This window comes from Clarias gariepinus, chromosome 20 (genome assembly GCF_024256425.1).
Source record: "Clarias gariepinus isolate MV-2021 ecotype Netherlands chromosome 20, CGAR_prim_01v2, whole genome shotgun sequence".
Classification (NCBI taxonomy): Eukaryota; Metazoa; Chordata; class Actinopteri; order Siluriformes; family Clariidae; genus Clarias; species Clarias gariepinus.
Window position 1 is genome coordinate 1001304 of NC_071119.1, and position 27877 is coordinate 1029180.

Below are 27877 nucleotides of genomic sequence, written 5' to 3' on the forward strand. Positions count from 1 at the left end.
ATCTCAGTACTTTAAAGCCATGATCGGAATGCCTGCTTCACGTCTGAAATACTGGCCTTCCAGAAACTCCCTTAACTGCCCAAACATGTAGGAGTGGCTTGGAGTAAAGTCAGGACTATACGGGGGATGTGGCAATAACTCCCAGCTGTATTTCTGTTATGTGCAAGTGGTGCTGGTGAATAGTGTATAGTGTAATGGTGTACAGTTCTCACAAACAGATGCATCTCCTCTGAACGTTAGAGTCAGTTTAACCGTCAATTTTCAAGAATTAGCGTTCCACTTGCTGAATGTTCACGGGACCAACTGCAGTGGACTCTCACATACAGCCTTCTGTAAAGATTTTAATATGTTGGATAGTGTTTAACTTAGTTTTAGTCATTTTAAATATCTCTAGGTGTTTTCTTTCTTTGGCAGGCTAGTAATTTGTCAATTTTAAACAGCAACACTTTTTTGGCCAGGAAGTGGATTTATTAGTTTAGTCTTTATTTACTATTTGTTGTATTGTTACTTTTCTTCTATAAAACATTTTTTTTGCCCTTTATACCCTTTATGTTTAAACTTGTCAAGTAAAATAAATATTTTATTATGTATGATGTATGAACTGGTTTGTATGACATTTAGTTTATACATGTGCTATAGGCAAAATAATGTGGGTTACATGAACTAAAATAGAATTTTAAGTATTTGGATGATAAAACAAGCTACAAAATGGTAAAAAGTGGGCCACATCTGTCTTGGTTTACCAGGGGTAAAAAGAAGAGATCTAATGTTTGGAGCTGGGCAAATATAAATGTTCTATGCCATATTTCGACCAGATGTGATAAGGATTCCTGGATCTGATCTGGACCGGTTCTGGTCTAAATTTACATGAGCTCAACAGAACATATCTGTGCCAGTTTTAGCCCATTGTGGCAAAATATGCTTAGCCAAATCTGTTTGCCAGGTTTGTTAGAGATTTTGGAAAATGTCAGGGCCAGATCTAGACCAGAGTAATTTTGCTAATGTGCCTGATTTGGCCCAAATATGATAAAATTAAAGGTTGGACTGACCTAGGTAAGGCACAGTTTCACATCAGATGTGCAGGACAGATCTCTGCCAAATTTGGCCCGTTGTGCAAAAATAGGCTGGGCTAAATCTTGTTACCACATCTGTTACAGATCTTAGGAAATGTCTGAGACAGATCTGAGCCAGTGTAGTTTTTCTACTGTGCTTGATTTGGACCAAATGTAATAAAATTTAAAGTTATGCTGGACCCCATTTTTCACTTTTATTAAAAATCACTAGTGACACAGTAGTATCCTCTATATTTGTCTTAGTAAAGCCTTGTAAATGTGGAATGAAATAGAGAGATATGGATCAAGAAAAGAAGGGTCCTAATGGAAGCATTTATGTACAGCCCCAGAGTTCAGTGCTACGCCCCTGCTGCCCTACATGGAGCTGGGGGGGGGGGTTTAAACGACACACCTCAGTTTATTAGTTTAAACGACACACCTCAGTCTTGTAAGGCATAGGCAAGCGAGTGTAAGCAGCTGTCAAAGCTGCTTTTCTAGATAATTATTCAACACCTAACAAATCAGAGTGCAGAAATCTACAGCATATTTAATGTTTAGTGCTTTTATTGTGTATAGTAAGGTTTTATCTACTGTAACCTCACCGTAAAGTGAATCTGCATCATAATCTGCTCCTAATAAACTGAAGAGTCTCACAGGACACAGGAGGTCAGGACGGGGCAAAAGCTGGACTTTTCTGTGTGAGGAGACAAAAGAAAAACAGAAAAGAAAGTTGTTTATCTGCAAACTTGAAATCAGCAGAGGGAACTGTAAACTGCAACATCATTATCCACAAACACACAAACACCTGACCTCAGTGACCTTGTGTTTCTGCAGAGTGGCGTAACAGGGTTACGATGAACCATTCTGTTAGAACATATAAAGTGATATGAGTGTTAGCTGACTAATCCCCATTACTGCACACAGCAGTCACACACAGCGTATACAGTATCGTAATGTAATAATCTTCATGTACTGCTTTATTTGTGCGGCAACATTGTGAGAGTTACATACAATCCCTTCTGCTCCTTTTACACAGTTTAAGATCAGGTACGTAGAAGCTCCAAAGTGCTTCATTAACAGAATATTTGTTGTAAATTCCTAGTTTTCATTATGCATGCACACGTGAGCATTAATTATTTGCCCTGTAAGGGATCACCCCTAGAGGGCGCTGAGCGCCCGGAAACTATGTTTGTGTGGTGTGTGTAGTTTTTTTTGTTTTTTTGGACTCAGTTTCCCAGAAGGCACCTCGGTCAGGTGACGAGAGCACTCACCTGAACCAAGGTGGCTAATTAGTTCCTTTAAAAATAGCTGTTTGTTCTGGGAAACTGGGTCGAGCATTAGTTATGTCAAGTGGCCACTTGACTTGACTTGACTTGAGTTTTATGGAGCTGTTTAGTTAAGTTTTACATCTGGTCTGTTTTGTAGGTGTTAGTTTGTCTCTTTTTCTGTCAGAATTCTTGTCTGTATAACACCCTATTTATTTAGTTGCTGTCTGTAGGTAATTTAAGCCTTCATTTGTTACATATACATTACAGCAGAGTAAAATTCCTTCTTCGCATTTCACAGCGAAACTGGGGTCAGAGCGCAGGGTCAGCCATGATACAGGAGCCCCTGGAGCAGATAGGGTTAAGGGCCTCGCTCAAGGGCCCAACAGTGGCAACCTGGTGGAGCTGAGGATTGAACCGCCGATCTTCCAGTCGGTAACTCAGTGCTTTAGCCCTCTGAGCCACCACTGCCCTATCTGTGTCTCCTAGTGTAAGGTTAGCCCCTAGTGGGTTCAGCCCCAAGTAGGATTAGCGTCTAGGATGATTACCCTTTTGTGTATGTAACCTAATGTGTGATTAGCCTTTCCTGTATGTTCAGTTACTAGTCTGTTTAACTACTAACCTGTTTATTCTCCTTGTCTGTTTAGTTACTAACCTTAGTTCTTAGTCTGTTTCATACCTAGTCTGCTCATCCCTTGGATGTTTAGCTACAGCTAGTGTGCGTAACAGCTAGTAGGCATAGCCAAGTCTTTTTAGTATGTCAAGTCCCTTGTGCGTTTAGTCTCCTTGTTTGTTTTGTATCCCAGTCTGTTTAAGCTTCTAGTCTGATGTCCTAGTCTGTGTAAGTTATTTGTTTTGTTTGTAACAAGCTTCAGCATAGGGCCAACTTCCTTTGTTCAAGTTTTGTCCTATAAAAAAATAAAAAATACTCTGTACACTCGCTACCCTCTGCATTTATGCCTCAAGCCCACAGCCCAACACCACGGACTCCATGACATGCCCCTGTAATTGTAATGGTTTTAAGAGCAAAAATTTCTCTTGCTTTTTTTTAAAGGCAAAAAAAGGAACTTGTAGTAATGGTGCTGGTTTTCTTTTCTTCCTAAAAACATGGGGAAAAAATAGGCTTAGAGGAATGTTCTGGAATTTTGTACCAATTTTGAGTTTTTCTTATTTTGGGATAACTGTTAATATATACATTACCTAATTATGTTTTTTCCTTTTTAAAGGAACATTGTGTATCTCATGTCTGTTATGGGACTCCAGAGACTGACACAAGAACACCAATTCCCCCCTCCCACCTCCCTCCCACCATCCCCCCACACACACCCACTATAAAACCCTGTGGATGTCCTCTTCAGCGTGCGATGTGTGTCGTGTGCTTGTGGAAGTGTTAAAGGGTTTAAATGTGCATTCTAAGGATCGACACAAAATCACCTGGTGAGTGACGCTGTACTGCCTCTAAAATTATCTTATCTTATCTTATATCTATCTTATAAATATCTTATAAATGTACATTTCTAGTAAGAATACAAATGTGTATGAAACTAGTGATATGGTTGTTATAGTAACTGCTCAGTCATATCATAATTTCTGACTGTAAATGCATGAAAAGTAAAATAGTTTTATTTTCTGTCCTCTTTTCTAACAGAGATGGCGAGCTGGATCATTGTGTCTGCGGCGTTTGCGTCTATAAACCTCTGTCTCTCTATTAGAGGTAGAACTTTACTCATATTCTTTATTCCTCACATTACTGACAGAGATCTCTCCTGCTTTATTAATAATCTTCAGTCTGGCAGTGTGTACAGACACAGAGATGGAAATTTGTATCTAACATATCGAATCACAATGTTTGAAATAATTAAAGGATAAATTAATGTATAATGGCGTAACCCCACTGCACCCCCCTGCAGAAATGGAGTATTTCAGTCCACAGAGCTGCAAAGAGCTGATGCACAGATATAAAACCACTAAAGGTAAGATTTCTTTAAAACACAATCTCATTCAGAGCGTCACTCAGAGCTACAGTGTGGAACACGGTGTTATTATTTTATGCATGTCTTAGACGGTCTTTATTACCTGAGCACACCGAGTGGGACCGTGTATCAGACCTACTGTGACATGACGACTGCAGGAGGAGGATGGACTCTGGTGGCCAGCATTCATGAGAACAACCTTTATGGCAAATGCACCACCGGTCTGTGGTCTCATTTCATGTTCATATTTATATTAAAATTCAGATAATAATCAGCTAATGTACCTCTAATGTTTATCTACTGTTCATCTAACACTTCTCTAACATTTCTCTAACACTCTTCTAACAATCCTCTAACATATATCTAAAATGATTTTAACCTTCAATATGTCTCTAACATTTATTCCTAATATCTAACTGTAATGCATATATAATGTTCATTTAATTCTCTTCTTAAATTTATCTTATGTTCATTTAACATACTCTAATGTATCTGTAACATTTAGTCCCTTTAGCAATATTCCTGAGGGGGACAATAATGTAATATATAAAGTATTTTGATAATGCTGATGTTGTTTTTCCACCTTTTAATGAATGCTTCAATAATGCTTATTTAATGTTTATCTAACCAAAATATACTGCTTGTTATGCTTATGGTTATTTAATATTAATTAACATTTATTCAGTATTCCTCCAACTTTAAACATTTGTTTATTTGTTTGTTTATCTGAGTAGCTTTTCTCAAATTTTACCTAACGCTGTTCTAATGCTCCTCTAACATTCATCTAACCCTTATCTACCTATCTAACGTTTCTCTAACTCCGATCTGAAGGTGATCGCTGGTCCAGTCAGCAGGGAGGGCATGCGGACGTACCTGAGGGAGACGGATAATGGAGTAACACCATCACATTCGGCACTGCAGAAGCTGCAACCAGTGATGACTTTAAGGTCTAAATCACAACAAACCTAAACAACTGAAAATATGTCATAAATATTACAAGTGTTATAAACTTTACACTTATAACACACACTCTGACATTTAACTCCAAGAACATTGCATAAAGAACATTGCATTGTGGGAAAGGTCACAGGTTAAACCGTCATAAACTTGTTGAACATAAACTATATTTTTTTTATTTAAGTTTAAAGTGTAAAGTTTTATTGCGTGAATTGCTGGAGTAAATGATCCACCATACATTAGCTATAGGTCCCTGCCAACACTTTTGGAGTACATAAAATGACACATGAAGTGTATCAATGTCACGTTGTAAACATTAGTATGTATTTATCTATGATATGACAAGATATGAGATTTTTCTGCTTTTGATAAGGACTCGACCTTTGACCATGAGCATGCGCAGTAATATAAGTCAATCTCATAGCTTCACTCATATTACTGCGAGAAACTAGAGAAAACTCTAACATGAAAAGATTCTTTTTTCATCTGCATCTTCATCTCTGTTCTTCCTCCCACAGAATCCTGGGTATTATGACATCATGGCGGATGATGTGGCAGTGTGGCACGTTCCTAATGACAGGCGAGTGAATCAGTGGAAACAAACATCATTCCTGCGCTACCATACCAAGACCAGATTCCTCAACAGCTATGGAGGAAACCTCTACAATCTTTTCAAGGTGAGAGACATTCCCTTTCAAAGGCTACACTCGATGCTGTATGAAAACGCTATGGGAAAATTTTTTTGTATTGCCGGTTGTGAAGCATGTGTGTGCCAAACATGACAAATTTTGGCATATATAACCTTGGTCAGGTGACGTCATCTGATGAAGCGCACCTGCAGGTTATAAATAGGAGTGAACCGGAAACATTCCTTAGATCTTTTTGTCTTCAAAGGACCGAATATTGTGTTTGCGTGAGATGTGTGCAAGCAAATTAAAAAATATTAACTCACTGATATGGTGAAGTTTGTTAGGAGATACATGCCTCCACTCTTTCGAAGCGCGATTTCCACACCGTTGTTTCGGCACATTCCTGGGTTAAACAGTGCAATCTGGCAGACGTGCACGAGACGGGAATCCCCCTTTCTCTCGCGTCCTCGCCGGATCAGGAAGTTTTCCGTCCACTTCTCAAGCGCGCTCCGGCGCTTCTTGTGAATGGATAGGAAAGATTAGATATTTGGCCGCAGAAGCGGGATTTCCCTAAGCGCTTGGAAAAAACTCCAAAACAGAACACAACATGACAGATTGCTGTCGGGTGGCCAGGGGGAGGAGCCTCGGATAAACGGCGCTCTCTCTCTCCCTTCTTTCTTGGGTCCGATTTTGGATCTTCGCTGGCTGAACCGCTATCCAAAATAAGACAGGTTCAAAATGTTGACTGTCAAAGTGATGGCTCTCAATCCAACCAGGAGATTGGTTGTGACAATCGATCTGAAGGACGCATATATGTCACATGGAAATATTGCCAAAACACAGGAAGTTCCTGAGGTTCGCTTACCAGTATCGGGTCCTTCCATTTGGTCTAGCTAACTCGCACATTATACGACTAGCTGTGCTGGCTCAGTCTCAGGAGCTAGTGCTTCGACATCGGGATGTCGTCCTAGCTCATCTCTGTTCCTGGATTAAGACTTAACGCCATAAAAACGTTCTCTTTCCCGCTCAGAACACAACATTTTGAGTGTCACCTAGAATGCGATCGCAATGCGGGCACAGGGGTCTCCTGCGTGTGTCAAATCCATTCCAACACCCTGAAGGAAACCAAGCTAGGCCAGAAAGTGACTGTTCATCACTTTTAGATATTTTTAGGTCTCATGGCAGCTGTGTCCACAGTGAAACCTTTGGGCCTCTGCACATGAGATTGTTTCAGTTGTGGCTAAAAGCAAGGGGATTATACTCAGGGCCAATCCCCAGAGGCAAATAAGAAATACCCTTTCTATGTGGTTCAGACCCGGGTTTTTGACTTTGGGTCCCACTCTACGTGCGTCTTTTTGTCGTCGCAGATGCTAACGACAGACGTTTTCCCTCACGGGCTGGGTTGCGGTCTTGAATGACCGTCCAGCCCGAAGGGAGCTGGAGAGGCCATCTTCTCGCGTGGCACATTAATTGCCCCGAATGGCTACCATGGCTTTATTTTGCCCTGAAACACCTCCTCGAGCAGTTGAGGCTACCATGTCCTAGTGCGGGTGGACAACACTACGGTAGTCTCGTACATAATCGCCAGGGCAGACTGTGCTCGCGCCGCTTGAATAGCTAGCGCACCAGGTTCTCCTTGGTGGCACAGGACAAGTTCCTGTCTCGCAGGCCGATGTACATTATAGCTAAAAGCCAGGGGATTACTCAAGGGCCAATCCCCGGAGGCAAATATGGGTTAAGCACCAGGTGGCTTCATACCCTTTTTATGTGGTTCAGACCCCGGTTTCTGACTTTGGGTCCCACCCTACGTGCGTCCTTTTGTCGTCGCAGATGCTAACAACAGACGCTTCCCTCACGGGATGGGGTGCGGTCTTAGATGGCCGTCCAGCCCAAGAGAGCTGGAGAGGCCATCTTCTCGCGTGGCACATCAATTGCCCCGAACTGATGGCTTTATTTTGGCCCTGAAACACCTCTTCCAGGAGTTGAGAGGCTACCATGCCCTAGTGCGAGTGGACGACACTAGGGTAGTCTCGTACATAATCGCTGGGGCAAACTGTGCTCGAGCCGCTTGAATGAGCTAGCGCACCAGTTCTGCTTTGGGCACAGGGCGAGTCCCTGTCCCTCGAGGCGATTTACGCTTCAGGGCATATGGAGTTGGGAGCCCTGGTACCTTCAACGAACTAGAAGAACGTCTGCCCTCAAGTAGAGGGTATTTGAAAGTGATGCATGGCGGAACATGTAGACCCAGTTCTCTGCCGAATTGTTTCAGTGCTGGAGTTCTGCAAGAAGTTACTCTAGCTTATGCCCTAGTACCCTCGGAATGTACGTAGCCGCTATTTCGGCTTGTCATGTTCTGACGGATGGCTACTGGCTGACACCCCTCCCAAACCACTAGGGTCAGCGCCTGTCTGGCTTTTGACCCACAAGATGATTTTTCTTATCACTTTTGGTGTCTGCAGGCTTCCCTTCCTGCCTAGACTTTGCCCCTGGGCTAGTCAGAGCTATTCAGCATCCTCACCCGAACTATTTCTGTCCTCCGCCTTTTACAGCTCCCAAGCAGGATAGGTTTCACCTACTATCTAAAGTACGCACTCTTTAGATTTACGTCCACAGCACTAGCTAGTGGCGTAAGTCAGAGCAGACTTTTTCATCACATCAGGGAAAGATGCTATTGCCCTAGCCTACGAGGCGCGTGGTCTCACTTCGCCTCGAGGAATCAGGGCTCATTCAACCAGGGGGATTGCCTCATCTATTGCGCTGGCAAGAGGGTTTCCCCTGCAGCAAGTGTGTCATGCGGCAGGTTGGTCCTTTCCGCACACATTTGTGAGATTCTATAGTCTGGATGTTTATGCTACTCCGGGCTTACAGGTCCTCGAGTCAGCCTCCCAGAGATTGTTCTGAGACCTCCTCGGCCTTTGTGCGAACACAAATTCAAATTCAAATTTTATTTGTCACGTACACAGTCATACACAGTACGATATGCAGCAAAATGCTTTTTCGACTACCAGTGACCTTAAAATAAAAACTTAAACATAAGAATAAATATAAATAAAAGGTAATACGGTAGAAAATAAAGTTAACTGGTAAAATATACTGTACAAGTAAAAATAAAGACATATTGCAGTAAAAGAAATATTGCAGAAAAATGAAATTAACTAGTAAAAGTAAAAATATACTGTGCTATCTAAAATAAAATAAGAATAAAAATATACTGTACAAATAAGAACAAAATATATATAATATAGAAATATGAAAGAAATTTGTCCATAAGTAATTAAAAAGAGGTGGCAGAGGTGTGCAAATATGCATAAAGTGACTGACTTCTTAAAGTGTCTTATTATTAAAGTGATTTGTGCAGTGGTCCATAATGAAAGTATACGTATATAGTGCAAAAATTGTGCAAAAATTGTGCATGAATGTGACACGCTTCACAATCTTGGGGTCCAGACACTTGCAGTGCGGCGGCATTAGTATTCTCGTTTCCATAGCGTTTTCACGCAGCATCGAGTGTAGCCTTTAAAAGGAAACGTCTCGGGTTACTTTGCTGTAACCCTGTTCCCTGAAAAGGCGGGAACGAGATGCTGCGCTCCAATGCCGCACTGCCTGCGTGACTGGACGTCCTTTTCAGACAAAATTGATCTGAGGAATGTTTCCGGTTCACTCCTATTTATAACCTGCAGGTGCGCTTCATCAGATGACCTCACCTGACCAAGGTTATATATGCCAAAATTTGTCGTGTTTGGCACACACATGCTTCACAACCCGCAACGCAAAAAGATGTTCCCATAGCGTTTTCATGCAGCATCTCATTCCCGCCTTTTCAGGGAACAGCGTTACAGCAAAGTAACCCGAGACGATTCCCTCCTGGAGTGTGGCTCAGACGTGTTGAGACCTGTTACCATTTAATAGAAAAATCCACTGTGGTATGTTTAAAACGTGATTCCCAAATGTTGAGCTATTTCACTTCATATTTATTTTTTTATATTGCAATTTATGCACTTAATAATAAACTTAAACTTAACTTAAACACTTTCGCTGTTATACTGATATTCCAGCCATCCAACACACGCTAACTCAGTTGTTATCTCAGTGTTTTTCCTTTTTACATTTGCCCTGTGATAATTCTGATCTATTCATATTCTGTCACACCTTTTATACTGATTTTATTTTGCAACAATGACCAATGTTAAAAGCACTATATAAATAAAACTGAATTTAATTTAATAAATAGGTGAAGGAATAAGTGAAAATACCTGGTCATTGATTTTACAGGTCTCTGTATGAAAGAAATAAAGACTTACAGTGGTGAGAGAGACATGCTCCTTAGTTCCCTCGTTTCTTTTGTCATCAGTCTAGTTGTGGCTGGAAAGGAGCCATTTTGTGTGTGATTATACTATCTGGTCTGTGGTACCTAATGTCGTTTTTGTCGTATGCATTTGTGTGTGAGTAGAGAGTGAGCTGGACGGTGTGTGTCCCTGGGTATAGTTTTTTTCACCCTGCCTTTTCCAGCAGCAATATGTGTATATCCATGGAAGGTAGATCAGATCCAGTGATCCTCTGGGCAACCTTTATGACTCTTTGGAGAACCTTCCATTCTGCTTGGGTGGTGTTTCCCAACCAGCCTGTGATGTGTCACATGTGAGGATGCTCTCTTTAAATTCTTGGCAGGCCTGGATGAGGATGCGATGGCTGAGCCCAACCTTCTTTATAAATACAATTTAATTCATTTCAGTTTTATTTGTATAGCGCTTTTAACAATTGTGATTGTCGCAAAGCAGCTTTAGACACTTAAAAGAATTATTGAATTTTGTATGAGATGTGAATGTGTATGAATTAAAATGATAAGATTGTCCTTGATGAGCAAGCCAAGATCGAGGGCGACAGTGACAAGCAAAAACTCCTACAATTGCAATAGAGAGAAACCTTGAGAGGAACCAGACTCAACAGGGATCCCATCCTCATCTGAACCAAACAAAATTCTTGCCTAAATAAAACATATTAGAATCAAGGAAAATAAGTAAACCATAAATACGAGAAAGCTGAACTCGAAGAGCCCTATGGCATCGCCATCTTTGATCCTTGGATCATCTAACATCATTGTATGTTTGACACTAATCTAACATCCTCATTATATGTCAAACACTGTCCTAACAATAGTCTTACACTTATCTTTTCATTATCTTAACACTGATCTAACATTCATGTAGCACTAATCTAATCTTTATCTAATACAAATGTAATGTTCTTCTATTACGTAGATACCATTCATCTAAGATTCATCTCTCTAAAATGTTGATCTAACATTTATCTTAATTCCACATCATAACATTTAAGTTACATTTGTATAACATTCATCTAACAATCAGGGCTCATTTAACATTTATCTTTATATTTAACATTCATATAACTCTCATAATGTTTGCATTCACCTAACCCTTATAACAACATCTATGTAACAATAATATAACAATCATCAAACTTTAATTTAACACTCATTTAATCTCTTTATTCTAATCCTGATAAACCACTTATAATGTACAGATTTCTGGTGTGTTTTGCATATTTACAGTATTTACAATAACTCTCCTGTTTACAGCAATTCCCTAACGTCGGAAGATGTCCTGCTGACCACGGCCCCTCTGTTTTTGTAGTGTACGACGTCGAAGATGCTGCATCGAACCATAACCTGTATGGACCCAATGTCAGAGGTGGGGTGTTGACTTTACTCCTGAGATAATTCAATGTTTATTACATGACTACATGTTTATTATATCTCCATAGCGATGACCGATCCTGGATTCATCACGTTTCGAGCATTAAACTATGAGAAAGCAGCGATGGTGATCTGTTCGGGAGTCAAACTCAAAGACTGCAACACTGAACACGTGAGAATTTAATCTGATCTGTTTACATGTTATGAGACTAGACTAACGTCCTAGTAACTGATACTGGTGCAAAACCCTTGGGCACAGGTGCTTATTCTGTCCATCATATAACTGAGCTCTAAAGGAAAATGCTAGATAAGAGCACCAAAACAATTTGTTTACTTCTGCACTTTTATTATTTTATATTGCAAACAACGACAACTTAAAGCAAATATAACGAGGTAGCTTTATGGTGAATACAATAGTAAATACTAAGCAAAGGGTTCAATTGAAAATAAAAGAACACAAAGGCTTGTGAACTTAAATTAACAATGTATGCTAACACTGCCCAAGTACCAAAGAACCATTCAGAAGTACAACAGAACTCTCTTATACCCTGGTCCTGTGACTCATGTTCTAACAGCCTTATGCTACTAAACAATTAGCAGGCCTTGACCTTATAAGGTAAACACTGGCACACAAAGCTAAGCTTATACTGCTTCTAACTAGACCTAATGCACACATCAAAATACATATTTTTTTCTCAGGGCTGGCTTCCTGCCAGACTGAAACACATTGTACAGCAGTAGCGAACGTGACTCTAGACAGTTCATCGTTAGGTGAGAGGAACGTTGCTGGTAACCGCAGCCTTGCAGAGGTCAACGGCTTCCTCTCTGCGCGTGATACAGCATGATAGAACGTTGTCCGTTTGAGGGGCCTCTGCTGCAACTTCCCTCGAGGGGCCTCGGCGCCTCTTCCTGAGTCTTCGTTGAGTTTTCATCGCTGAAAAATATTTAGCTTCATGCAAAACATCTTCTAAAGTAAGCTAAGACATATGACAACTTATATTAGCCGTTTCTACAACAGTGTGAATAATAAAAAGGTTGAGAAAAAGTTTGAAAGAGATTTTAATGTCAAAAAGTCAAACTTGTACATAACTGTAACATACCAAAAAGCTTCAGAGCCCTCATTCAGTGTGTATCATTACAAACACAAAACATTAATTCATAAGCTCATTGATTAAAAAAAAAGTTTCCCCATAAATGCAGGTTAAACACTGTTAGCAAGATATTTAATTTAAAGTTCATGGCCATTTCTCCATGTGATTGTAAACAAGTCAAGTGCTCATTAAAAAAGAAAAAGATAAGCTCAGAGATGAGTACAGAATCGATTAAAGAGAAACGTGCATTTGGAGAAAAAAATTAGGAGATACAGAGGAGTTCATTTACACCCTGAACTGTACAGGAATAACTAGCCTACAAAGAACACACACACACACACACACACACACACACACACACACACACACACACACACAGAGTCATGTTCCAGTTTAGTTCCTTTTTATTGTTAAATATATTTTTTGCCTTTTATTCACTGAAGCTCAACTAAGAAAAAAAATATAAATATATTGTATAATTCAGAAACAATAACAACAATAGTGCTATTCAATTTACACTGAAATTGTTATCGTGTTAGACACTTCACCCTCAGAGTTTAGGCCACTTCCCCAACCTGAGTCTGCCATTGGTTCAGAGAGACACCAAGCTGAGTGCTGAGAAAGGTTTTCACTGCCACTGGGTTTTTCTCTGTGACTTTTTCCTTCTGTTAATCAAGTCAGTGAGTGCTTCGTTAAACTGCCATGTGACATGGTTCTAACCTTCTAACGAGGTTTTATTCTTAAAGGGACAAGATGATAAATTAGTTTTATATAGAAATAAAAAAGGGCCTTAGATGTACATTGATTTGTATGCAGATCTGAAAAAAATGACATAAAAATGAATAAAAAGGAAAGAAGTAACAATGAACTTATAGAAAACTATGAATGCGAATCAACTGTCTGAGCCCAAGTTCACCCACTCATAGATCATCTGTAAGACACACACTCATATTCAGCAGCAAACGGTGAGATGAGGTTCTTCAATCAGCCTTCGTCAGCTTAAGAGGTTCAGTTTGAAACAATTTCTGATAGATAACCATCTTTATCCATGCTCCTTTAATGTTCTCACTTAATAACCCTTAATGGTTCAAGATTCAACATTCTTAAAATACAATACTCAACATGTGCATCTTATATTTACTAAGGTTCTTCTGCTTGGAACCTGGTTTTTATGTAGAACTAAAGAATATATTTACAAAAAATTGAAGTGCCCTGAGATTGTGAGATCTTGTGACCATTAAGACACCACATGAGATCTAGTGCAGAATGATCCAAGAGTTTGTTTTTCCAAGTTACCAAGAATCTTCTATGATACTAGAACTGTCAGAAGGACGGAAGCTGTAAGGAACCCTGGAACAACAACAAGACCCTACACAGACTCTACAGTAATGAATTCCTAACCAGTTTCAGCTTTCTAAAACTACTTAAAAGTCAAAGTCAACTTTATTGTCAATTTTGCTACATGTACAGTGCATAAATATAGAGAATCGAAATTACGTTTCTCTCATCCTCGATACAAATAACACTGAATGGGGGGAGGGGAAAAACCCTTAAATAACACAACTTAGAAAACCAACAGAGGTGAGGTAATTTAGTTACTGTCCTGCAAAATAGGACAGTTAACAACACAGAAGGCAGATATGGAGAGAAACGGAACAGTGCAATAGGAATAGTGCAAGTGTGCTATTTTAGTTGATTAAAGTGACAAATGACATTATAATGAGCAATATAAACCAGTAAAGAAGATGGGGTATAAATACAGTATGAACAAGGTATGTACATTTTTTTTTTTTTAAATGTTAACATGGAAACCCCCAATAAGTAATGGCTTGTGATTAGTAAATGAGGCAGGGCTTGTAATTAGTAAATAAAGTGAGGCTTGTGAGTGTTAAATGAGACAGAGAAAATGTTTTTCTATTTACATTACTGAACTCATTATAATATTCTACAGTTTCTGTAGTAACAGCTTACTGACATGTACAGTGAAACAGTCCAGTACCTGCCAGCCAAATATTTACAATCTGCACTATTGCATCAGAATTAAAACAGATGTATCCATATTTAGTGACCTCTGCTACCTGTCAGGAGAACTGCACTGAAAATCTGCACTCTCTCACTTACGTATTCTCTATAGCGCTTATCTTGTACAGGGTCACGGGAGGCCTGAAGCCTCTCCCAGTGGACTCAAGGAACTAGGTGGGGTACACCCTTGACTGGGTGCCAGTCTGTTTCAAATGTAACAGGTTTTACGCACAGGTGGCTAAATGGGGAAGGAAAGGGATTAAGGAAAACAGAAAAAAGGGAAAGAAAAATAGTGAAGGTGTGCAAGTGCAGGTCTGGAGGCTGTGACTAACTGGTATATGGGCACGGGGCTGGCAAGCAATGGTGGTAGGCAGAGTGGGCCCACCTTGGCAGCAGCTCCTGCATGTCTTAGCCAAGCAACCCCTCCCAGCTCTCCTTCGGTGCGGCTGCAGACGGGAGTCTAACTTGCTCCCAGCCAACTTTGGCCATCGCTCCTCCAGTACTGCAGTGGCTATTCCGTCTGGGAACAGGGCCCCTAATGTGGAGCACAGTGGCCTTTTCCTGTTCGGTGGCAGGCGGGTTAGCTCTTAGTTTAAGCAAAAGTGTCATCTTTTCATGGCTGTCCTCAAAGTGGAGATCAAACAGCGGCATTCGGTTCTATGGGCTTTGAAGTCCCTGGGGTGCGTTACATTACCCTGTGTGTGCCACTCTTCTGCATTTTAATTGTCCGCCATGAAACTCTGCTCTAAAGACCTCCAGGACCTCAAGATACACTCCCCAACTAGGTTTTAAAGCATGGGGAAACTTGAGCTCTATTAACATGGATTTTTATCCAGGTGTGCCATTTTCCAATGGCCTCGTCCCTTTGCAGATCTGCAGAATGGAAGTCCACCTACCTAGTGAGCTTATGGAGTGAGTGAGGAGCAACAACAGATTAAGGAGCATGCCCATTACTGGTGCACGCCATGACACAGGGCACACACACTTTTTGTACGGCGAGGCACAGGCTGGTGAGTGGTGGAAGTGGCCAGAGTGGCAGCATGGGCCCGCGTGGACACCAGCTCCTGCGCAGTTCGCTCGTGCTGGCTCTGTTACCGTGGGATGGCCGGACTGGCCCCTCCCAGCTCTCTCTGTGGGTGCAGCCTCATGTGATGTGTACCTCCTAGCGGCCTTTTTTTTTCCTCGATGGCAGGGTCATTAAATCCCGCTCCATGCGAGAGCTGAAGAGCCGCGAGAGCTCCAGCAGTGAGCTCGTGGCTGTCCTTGTTGCAAAGATCAAGGGCGCCTTACACTCGCCTCTTTGAAGTACCTGGGGTTCGTGCCATTGCACCACATGCATGCCGCTCTCACTCGTTTAACGCGCATGTCACTCTCTGTTTTAGAAGACTGCTTTAGAAGTCCAGTAGCCCAACAGACCCCGAGCTACACTCCCCGCTGTGTTTTATAGTGCGGGGAGAAGCCCGGGATCCATTAATGGAGATAGCTCACCAGTCATCCCTAATACCGCGACCCCGCCCTAAGGGGAGGCCGCCTACCTAATGAGTTTTGGAGTGAGTAAGAAGCGATATTAGATTTGGGTGCACGCCCATCACGGTGCACGCCATGACAACATATCTTTGGACTGTGGGAGAAAACCCACCTCTGGCATTATGGCCTGGGAAGAATCCCTGCTCAACTTTGGCTGAAAATGGACTAAATGACCATTTTTTTTCCCAGGTGTTTCTAGAAGCCTGTTTACAAGTTGCTGGTATCTGTGGTCAGTGCGGAAAAAGGAAACCTGGTTAGGGCAATCTTGCCCACCTTGTCTGAGGTGATGTTGGATTAATCATTGAAACCTTTAGCCTTCTGCCCCCACCTGTGCTGGCAGGACTGAGTGTAGGAGAGCAAAACAGCTCACTGACAGGGCATGTATAATGAAACACTCCACTAAACTTCCTGCCAGCTAAATATTTACAATCTGCATTAATTGATTCATTGCCCTCTGTTGGTCAATGAATGCACAGTTCAATTCAATTCAATTTTATTTGTATAGCGCTTTTAGCAATTTTCATTGCCGCAAAGCAGCTTTACACAGTCAAAAGAATTATTTAAGTTTGTATGAAATGTGAATTTGTATGAATCAAAATGGTCAGTTTGTCCCTGGTGAGCAAGCCGAGGGCGACAGTGGCAAGGAAAAACTCCCTGAGATGGTAATAGGAAGAAACCTTGAGAGGAACCAGGCTCAACAGGGAACCCATCCTCATTTGGGTGAAACAGAAAGCAGTAAATGATCTGCATTTATACAGTGTGTAGGGTGGGAGGCAGTTCAGCTATAATAGCTGATGTTAATTGATGTTAATATGGAGTCCAGGTAGTTATTGAAGACCCAGGTAGACTTGTAAGAAGTTCCAGTCATGAACTATCGAACTGTCAAGTCCCCAGAGAAACAGTTGCCAACACCAGTCAAGGCCAGAACCATTTTCTAGGTAGAGAGAATCATTCCCAGACACCAGACGCATCCCAGAGAGACACACAGGGCATCCATGTGACGAGATCTTCAGCCAGAAGCTGGGCACCAGGATGGGTCAGACAGGTCCGGAGGGCAGAGGGAGTCTGGATCACTGGCAGCTCAGGAACGACATGTGTAGCTCGACAGAGAGAGAGAGAGAGTGAAAGGGGGAGACAGGAGGAGAGAGGAAAAAGAAAGAGGGGGGGAAAGAGGAGAAGAGGAGAGATGGCAGTTAGGTATGGTCACAGTCACACAGTGTATAATGTGAATGTATACTAACTGTAGAGTGCAAGCAGAGACTCCGGCAGGACTAACTATGACAGCATAACTAAAAGGGAGAGCCAGAAGGAAACACAAACATGAGGGCTTCCTGAGATGTAAAGCAAACAATCACCTCACCGTCAGCAAACCTGAGTGATCAATGAGAGTGAGGAAGACAAACATACCAGTTCACTATAATACTCTACGTCCATGAGTCCCCCAGATCTGCTCCTTTACCTATGGCAAATCTATTTATAAAAATGCTTGGCTAAATAAATAGGTTTTTAGCCTGGACTTAAACACTGAGACTGTGTTTGAGTCCCGAACACCATTTGGAAGACTATTCCATAACTTTGGGGCTTTGTAAGAAAAAGCTCTGCCCCAGCTGTATTTTTCATAATACGCGGTACTGACAAGCAGCCTGCATCCTTTGATCGAAGTAGGCGTGGCGGATCGTAAGACACTAGCAGTTCGCTCAGGTACTGCGGCGCGAGACCATTTAATGCTTTATATGTCAAGAGTAGTATTTTAAAATCAATGCGAAATTTCACAGGGAGCCAATGGAGTGAAGATAAGATAGGGGTGATGTGCTCATATCTTCTGGTTCTGGTGAGGACTCTCGCTGCTGCATTCTGGACTAGCTAAAGCTTATTTATGCATCTAGCGGAACAACCAGACAGTAAGGCATTACAATAGTCCAACCTAGAGGTGATAAAAGCATGAACTAGTTTTTCTGCGTCGTTTAGCGACAATAAATTTCTTATTCTGGCAATATTTCTGAGGTGAAAGAATGCTATCCTGGTAATATTATCTACATGTGCTTCAAATGAAAGGCTGGAATCAATAATCACACCAAGGTCTTTCACTGTTGCATTTGATGGAACAGAAAGGCCATCTAAAGTTACGGTGTGATCTAAAATTTTACTCCTAGCTGTATGCGGTCCTATGACTAGAACTTCTGTCTTATCCGGATTTAGCAGAAGGAAGTTAATTAGCATCCAATTTCTTATGTTCTGCACACATTGCTCAATTTTAATAAGCTGTTTTTTCTCATCAGGTTTTGCTGAGACATATAACTGTGTATCGTCAGCATAACAATGAAAACTAATACCATGCTTACGGATTATTTTGCCCAGAGGAAGCATGTAAAGGGAAAAAAAGCAGTGGACCTAAAACTGAACCCTGCGGAATGCCAAACTCCACTAGAGAACATGCAGAATAATCACCATTTAAGTCTACATACTGATAACGATGGGTCAGATAGGATCTGAGCCAGGAGAGGGCTGTACCCTTAATTCCCACTACATTTTCTAATCTGTGAAGAAGAATAGCGTGATCAACGGTGTCAAAAGCTGCACTGAGGTCAAGTAGTACAAGCATAGATGCACAGGGTTCCAGGAGGCCCGAGGCCTATCCTAGGTGACTCGGGGCACTAAGAGGGGTACACCCCTGAGGTGCTAGTCTGTCACAGGACACACACTCACACATGATGGTCAATTTGAAAAGACCAATTAGCCTAATCTGCATGTCTTTGGATCGTGGGAGAAAACCCACCAAGCATGGTAAGAACATGCAACCTCCACACACACACACACACACACACACATGCACACACACGCACACATGCACACACGCACACATGCACACACGCACGCACACAGACCTGGAACTTGGACCCTTGACCCGGGAGATGTAAGGCCAAAGTGCTAAACCCTACACCACCGTGCAGGAAAATACAGACATCATCAGAGAAACAACAGAATAGAATTTAATTCATATCAATTCAATTTTATTTGTATAGCGCTTTCAACAATTGCCATTGTCGCAAAACAGCTTTCCACAATCAAAATAATTATGGAAGTCTGTATTGAATGTGACTGTGTATGAATCAAAATGATAAGATTGAAGATAAGATAGAAGCAGCAGTCAAACCTGTTCTACAAAATAAATCAATATCTTCTGACCAATTAGAGTGCAGAAAGCTATGTTATATGTAATGTTAGGGCTGTGTCTTTTATTGTGTATTGTATTTGTTTTTGCTGTATTTTATCCACTGTAACCTCACTGTAAAGTGCATCTGCATCATTTTCTGCTGAGGAGTCACACAGAACAAAGCTGGGCTTTTCTGCGCGGGGACAACAAAGAAAAAAAACAGAATGTTTGACCTATGAACTACATATCAGCAGTGGAAACTGTTAACTGCAACATCATCCATAAACCCAGAGGCAGATACACACACAACCTCAATGACTTTGTGTTTCTGGATTATAACGGTTTTAAAAGCAGAAATGTAAGATTTTCAAGATTAAAACACGGAACTTGCATTAATTATGCTTTTTTTTTTCTTTTTAAAAATAATGATGGGTTTAAATGAATGTTATGAGATTCTGTAAGTTTTCCTTAATGGTATTTTGGGATAAAAGTTAATTAACATTATTTAACAAACCAGATGACTTTTTTTTTCTCTTTAAAGGGTTACGCTTATGTCAAATTCAGATTAAATTCAAATTTTATTTGTCACATACACAGTCATACACAGTACAAAATGTAGTGTTATGTCCGTTATGGGGCAACAGGCCACTGAGTCTGGCACAAAACCAGACATCCTCATTCCCCTCACCTCTCTCTCACCTCTCTCTCACCTCTCTCTCACCCCTCTCTCACACACACCACACTATAAGAACCCTGTGGATGTCCTCTATAGTGTGTGATGTGCTCGTGGAAGTGCTGAAGAGTTAAAACGTGCGCTTTGAGGATCAACACAAATCCTTCCGGTGAGTGACTCTGTCCTGCTGTGGGATTTTTGTTATCATAAATAATAATACAAATCACATTATGATTGCTGAAAACTTAAAGCTACACAGGCATTTCACAGAATTATCTCTGTAAGTGAATAAAAAGTGAAATAGTTTTATTTTTCCGTCCTCTTTCCTGACAGAGATGGCGAGCTGGATCGTTGTGTCTGTGGCGTTCGCGTCTATAAACCTCTGTCTCTCTGATGGTAGGAATTTACTCATATTCTTTATTCCTCACATTATTGACAGAAATCTCTCCTGCTTTATTAATAACATTCAGTCTGGCAGTGTGACAGAGATGGACATATTAAATCACACTGTTTTAAATAATTAAAGGATAAATTAATATATAATAGTGTATAATATATAATTAACCCCATGTGTTCTTCTTCAGAAATGGAGTATTCCCATCCACTGAGCTGCAAAGAGCTGAAGCAAAAATATCAAACCACCAAAGGTAGGACTTAAACACAATCTCATTCAGAGCGTCACTCAGAGCTACAGTGTGGAACGCGGTGTTATTATTTTATGCATGTTGTTGTAGACGGTCTTTATTACCTGAGTACACCGAGTGGGACCGTGTATCAGACGTACTGTGACATGACGACTGCAGGAGGAGGATGGACTCTGGTGGCCAGCGTTCACGAGAACAACCTTTATGGCAAATGCACCACCGGTCTGTGGTCTCATTTTATGTTCATATTTAAAATACAATTCAGATAATGTTCAGATAACACCCTTCTCTAACCCTTATCTGATGTCTCTCTAACAATCATCTAATGGCTAACCCTTATACAACTCTGCTCTAGTGTTCACATAACCCTCATCTCACGCCACTCTAACATTCATCTAACCCTTACCTAACGCTGCTCAATCCATCATGGATTTGCATGGCACCCTTGACACTGCTCAATTGTTTATCTAATCCTTATGTAATGTCGCTGTAATGTTCATCTAACCCTTATCTACCGCTGCTCTAACGTTTCTCTAACTCCGATCTAAAGGTGATCGCTGGTCCAGCCAGCAGGGAGGGCATGCGAACGTACCTGAGGGAGACGGATCATGGAGTAACACCGTCACATTCGGCACTGCAGAAGCTGCAACCAGTGATGACTTCAAGGTCTGAATCACAACAAACCAACACACAAACCTAAACAACTGAAAATATGTCATAAATATTATTAAGTGGTAAAACACACACACACACACACCTACACACACACACACACACACACACATAGTCTATGTTAACTACAAACATCATTTCATTATTATGAGGAAATTTTAATCATTTTTTTCTGTCATAACCCTTCAAGCCACAGCCCTGCAATGATCACCTGCATGCTCCAGTTCCATGATCCAAGCCACTGCTTTGCTTTCCACTGCCTACACAATCAATGATCACCTCTCCTCCTTCTCATTTTCGAACTTGTCTTGTTTCGAGAACCACACCTTTTTCTTACATCACACATCTTTTGCCATCTCAGATTTCAATTAAATTCACATTTATTTATATACCGCTTTTAACAACAGTCATTGTCTCAAAGCAGCTTCACAAAAATGAAAGAAATTTTTTAAAGAAATGTGTGAGAAAAATGTGTCTAGATAATAATGTGATGAATGAAATGTCTCTGATGAGCAAGCCAAGGGTGACAGCGACAGTGGCAAGGAAAAACTCCTTGAAAGGAACCAGACTCAAATTTCCCCCGGTATTGACCTACGGAAATGTTTTTCGACCACAAGCCTGAGTCGCAGACTTTCCCTCTACTCTACCTCAAGTTAATCCTACACATTAGCGTAACTTGCGAGCCTCCTTAAGCTCAAGTTACACACGCTGGCTTTCATCACAGAGTACATCCACCTCGCACCAGCTCTCCGCTTCCGCATTCCACTCGAGCTCATATTACACATGCCGGCTCTCTTTGCAGAGCTCGTTCACCTCGTGCTGGCTATTAGAAAACAAACTCTATATCAAGGCTGAAAAATTTGATTTTCACTGTGACTCCACCTCATTCCTAGGGTTCTCTGTTTCACCTGCTGACATTCTGTGGTCTTATTGGGGCTACACCTACCCTTATCTGGTTTTCAACCTTAAAGCAACAACCAAACTGTGGGTGAATCAGGAACACAAGTAGTCACTGAGGGTTATGGCATCACGTGATGCAGCTTCTTGGAGCCAATTTCTGTCCTGGATCAAGTATACCCATAACTTGTTCCTCACTTCCTCCACTTGAATTTCCTCTTTCCAGTGTTGTCCTGGCTAACAACCACCACTGTTCTCCACCAGGAGGAAGAAGCTGCGGTCCCCTTTGTTCAGCACTGCAGAAGGACATTGCAACATGCTTGTATCTGTTTACAACACTCGGTCAGTACATTCCAGTGTAAGGCTCACTGCCATTATTTAGCCATCCCCAGGTACCCTATCAGCCAAAGGGTCATGATCTCCATGCACAACTTTCAACTTAAGACCACTTTTAAGAAGCTCTCACCAAGATTTTTTGGTCTATTCACCATCACCCACATCATCAATGCATGTTTGATCTTCATCTCCATCTCCATTCTCTTACAGAATCCTGGGTATTATGACATTACAGCAGAGGACGTGGCAGTGTGGCATGTTCCTAATAACAAGAAAGTGAATCAGTGGAAACATATGTCATTCCTGCGCTACCATACCGAGACCAGATTCCTCAACAGCTATGGAGGAAACCTCTACAATCTCTTCCAGGTGAGGGATGATTTATGTTGAGAATTGTTACCCTTTCCTTTGACATAATATCTTCTGATGCAAACCTAACACTAATTTAACACCAGTTTAATGATCATCTAACATTTACCTAATGCTCATACACTGTAAAAAAAAAAATCTACTGTCAAATGACTGGCAGCAACGGCTGCCAAAAAAAACCCCAAAAATTAATTAAGGGTAAAAACTCTAATTCATATTATGTGCAAAACATTACATTTAAAGAAATTGCTTTTTAATCTTTTGCAGAGAAACACCTTAAATATGCTAATATCACTAGAAGTTTAGCAAATAAAACATTTTATTTTACAGATTTTAACTCTTTCATTAAAACAACAGCACTAGACATTTATCAGCAAAATGCTTTTATTTTACAGTTCTTAAAATTACGTTCTTTAATTAAATTCCTAAATTATTACAATCAAACACCTTTAATAAAGCAACATCATTAGTCATTTAGCAGACAAACACTGGTTATTTTACAGTTATTATTGTCAGATTATTTCACAGACAGTTATTGTACAGATTTTTCCTAAATTTATAAAATCAAACACTGTGATGAGGAGCTCGCCACGGTCAGCAGGAGGCTAGCGCACTCAGTTCAATTCAATTCAATTTTATTTACAAAGATGAAAGAAATTCACAAAAAAAAAAAAAATAATAATAATAATAAATAAAAAATAATAAAAATAAATTGTGTATGTGTGAGAAAAGTGTCTCTAGATAATAATGAGATGAATGAATGAAATTTCTCTGATGAGCAAGGCAAGGGTGACGGCAACAGTGGCAAGGAAAAACTCCCTGAGATGGTAATAGGAAGAAACCTTGAGAGGAACCAGACTCAACAGGGAACCCATCCTCATTTGGGTGATAACAGATAGAGATGATATAACACCATGTGTTATGCAGCTGAGAGTACAATATAAACAGAAATTATTTAAATTAACATGAAGTCCTGTTCAGCACAGGAAGTCAGTAGGTGCAGAGGGCAGATGGGATCTGGATCACTGGGAGCACAGGAGCAGGATGTGTAGCTCCAATCATAATAAGGCAGAATTCAGCTGGAGCTGGTCCTTCTCTGGATGCCTCAGGATCCTCACAGGGTTGGCCTTTATCTACTGAAGCTGGTACAATCTCCAGATGCCTCGGGATGGGTGGAAAAGTACAGAACAGATGGAGAGAATTAGCGTAGTTGCCATTCAGAATAGATGTACTGAAGTATGAAGTTATGGGATGAGTTACGCGTATGCCAGATTAAAGAGATGCGTCTTGAGTCTACTTTTAAACTGGGAAATTGTGTCTGAGCCCCGAACACTGTCTGGAAGGCTATTCCAAAGTTTTGGAGCTAAATATGAAAAAGCCCTACCACCTTTTGTAGATTTTAAAATTCTGGGAATTACCAGAAGTCCGGAGTTTTGTGATCTTAAGGGACGTGGTGGATTATAGCGTTTTAGAAGACTGGTTAGGTATGTGGGAGCTAAACCATTTAAAGCCTTGTATGTAAGTAATACTATTTTGGAATTAATTCTAAACTGAACAGGTAGCCAGTGCAGGGACTATAATATTGGGGTTATATGATCATATTTTCTGGATCTGGTGAGAACCCACAGTTATACATCATTTATACATCAGTTACACATCTTATCCCGTTCTGTTGATACACGCTGGCTTGGTTAAATGAGATGACTGTTTATTGTGTTCGGCGTGGCATAACTGTGATGTCCTTACCGGAGTCTTCTGGGTTTTGTGATTGCTTGCATCAATGCGCGTCATCACCAGGGCATTTGGGGAAACGGAGTCCGGAGTGCTGGCAGGTTGTTATTCGCGGTTTTCCCGCCCTAAGCATGCGCATTACAGATTTCAGAATTTCATAATCAGTCTTCTTCTTTGTCCATCAGAGACTCGGTCTGCTGTCCTCCTCACCTGTAGCTTAGCAGCGTGTCATGTCTCCTACATTCTCTTGACATTGTTTAAAAGCATGAAGCAGATATTATAGCCTACATATACAGTATGTGCGTGGCTTCTGCTGCCTTACCTGAGCCACTTCCTATAATAACAATGATATTTCATTATAATAAAATATATAATATGGGATATATAAATAATATATAAAAAGGATTAACTTTTAGAAAGTCATAAAAAATTCTAGACTTGCATCTAGAACTTGAATGTCAAAGTAATATAAAACTAATATGATTTACCTCATAATTACAAAGAAAAACATTACATTTTTAGTATGGACATTTACCTTTATTTAATGAGTTTCATATTTAATTACAATTTAATATTGTAATTTTACATAAAATTTTTACGTAACTTACAAAAACAGAAAAAAAAAACAGTAAAAATAATGTGGTAATTTTAGTGTTAAAAAATGTGAAAAATATATAAATTTTTCAGTATTTAAATAATACTTAAAATAACTGGCAATACAATTTTTTTATTTGTATAAAGTTTTTAAAAAAGAAAAACTAACATAAAAATTTTTAAGTTATTTTCTGTAAAATTAGTAACCTTTTTTTCAGTGTAGGCTCTTTTTATACCTTTCTTTGACCTTTACCTGACACTAATATAACATTCATCAAACACTGATTTAACATTTATCTAATTCAAATCTAACCCTCATCTAACACTAACGTTCACCTAACACCAATGTCTAACAATTATCTAACATTTGTCTAACACTAATCTATCACTAATCTAACATTCATTTAATACTAATTTAACAATAATCTAAAACTAAGCTAAAATTTTTCTAACATAACTCTCCTGTTTACAGCAATTCCCTGTGACGTATAACATCGGAAGATGTCCTGCTGACCACGGCCCCTCTGTTCCTGTAGTGTACGACGTCGGAGATGCTGTATCCAACCATAACCTGTATGGACCCCACATCAGAGGTGGGGTGTTGCCTTTACTCCTGAGATGATTCAATGTTTATTACAGGACTTACACACATAACTGTGTGACATCTCCATAGAGAGGAGCGATCCCGGATTCATCACGTTTCGAGCAATAAACTCTGAGAAAGCGGCGATGGCGATCTGTTCCGGAGTCAAACCGAAAACCTGCCACAATGAACACGTGAGAATTTAATCTGATCTGTTTACATGTTATGAGACTAGATTAACGTCCTAGTAACTGATACTGGTGCAAAATCCTTGGGCACAGGTGCTTAGAGATGGCGACTCAAAGCAGTACAATCATGGAAGTAAATAAACACAGAAATTCTAAACATAGAACTTATACACATATACCTCATTGTGTTTAACTAGTCTGTTACCCCTTTGTTAGAAAATAATAAACAGGCCACGCCCACAACTGACAAATCCTAAACAACATGAGTGCATGCTGGTGTGAACAGACAGCTGGTGTTTGAGTCAGTGTGTGTGTGTGTAGTGCTGTATAGGAGGAGGTGGACATTTTCCAGAAGCGTCTCCGAGGCAGTGCGGTGATTTTACGTCTTTTGACTGGGACGGTTACGGCACACACGCTGGCTGGAGTGCCAGCAAACAGTTGACGGAGGCGGCGGTGCTCATCTTCTACCGCTGAGAGAGATCATACAGATCACACGCCAGATCATACACCAAATCGTCAAAAATGTATGAACAGAATTACAGTTTAAAGAAATAAACAATGCTTTGAGAACTGTGTGTGTGTTTCTGTATATTACAACTGCATTGTAATGCAGCTTACTCTGGGGTGGTGAATTCTGCGTTTTGATTGGCCACAAGGTGTTTTATATTCTGTATATAACATAAGAGAAACACAATGTTTTTATAAATTAATCATCACTTTGCTCACACACTCTTAAAATAAATTCTTTAAACATTTTAAAGTTGTCTTTATTAGAACATTACATTTAGGGAAAGGAAGAGCCTGTGTACAATTAGGGCTCGACGTGATGGGGGGATGTATGTGTGGGGTGGGATTGCTGTGTATAATGTAAAATTTGTTATGAAAGTTAAATATTAAAACTCTCTACGTATGATTATCTACAAACTATAAATAATGGATTCAATATTGGAACGCACTGCTCACAAGCTCACGCACGTTTGCATCATTTTTCGCGCTGTTCGGCATTTTCCCGATGGCCAAAAGAACAGTTCAAGCACAGCGTTTGACTTATTTTTAAAAAGAAGAGAACTAAAGTGGTGATACACACACACACAAATCCTCTCAGCGGAGACACGATGAAAACGAAGCATCCAGTTTAATACAGGAGTTTTCAAAATGACTGACAGCTTTAATGATTATAAAAGATGAGTTTTTTAAGCAATTTAAAGAAAAGGTTTTTGTTTTTTTCATTAGACTTTGTGGCTTCACCTACATGCTTTTATGATGTGTGTGTGTGTGTCTGAGAGAGAGAGAGAGTGATAGAGAGTGAGTGAGTGAGAGAGAGACTGGTGCGTAGTCATACAAAACTACTTAAATTATTTAATTACTAATGTTTATGTAGATTTTTATTATACTCTTTTATACTTTATAAATTTTTATTATTACTTTTGAAATCCCCTTGTTGAAAACTATCAGAAAAGGATCAAATGATAATTTTGATAATTACATTTTTAAATACATGTGTATTGATGGTTTCAAGTTCATTTAACTAAGCTGACATTTTGTTAATAAAACAGTTCTTAAAAATTCGTTATATTTCACAATCATTTTGTATTAAATTCTTTTTTTTTTTGTATTATTATTATTTTTTTTACAATTTTTAAACTGTGTACAATCAATAATAAAAAGTCGGGGAAAAGTTTGAAAGAGATTTTAATGTCAAAAAGTCAAACTTGTACATAACTCTAACATACCAAACAGCTCCAGAGCCCTCATTCAGTGTGTATCATTACAAACACAAGGAGAACCAAGTCACTGATTCATCGAG

At 40.2% G+C, this 27877-nt stretch overlaps 1 protein-coding gene and 1 pseudogene across 1 annotated transcript; both read left to right on the forward strand.

The window, feature by feature from the left end:
* The first annotated feature begins 3573 nt into the window (after positions 1-3573).
* LOC128508205 (intelectin-like) lies at positions 3574-11613 on the forward strand (annotated as a pseudogene).
* Positions 11614-20096: 8483 nt separating this feature from the next.
* Positions 20097-26640, forward strand: LOC128508346 (intelectin-like). Its single transcript, XM_053479640.1, has 9 exons — positions 20097-20225; positions 20390-20452; positions 20641-20703; positions 20791-20922; positions 21251-21366; positions 22816-22974; positions 25772-25892; positions 25973-26076; positions 26392-26640. The coding sequence occupies exons 2-9, from the start codon at positions 20392-20394 to the stop codon at positions 26542-26544; spliced, it is 909 nt and encodes a 302-aa protein (XP_053335615.1). The 5' UTR covers positions 20097-20225; positions 20390-20391; the 3' UTR covers positions 26545-26640.
* Positions 26641-27877: the final 1237 nt, after the last annotated feature.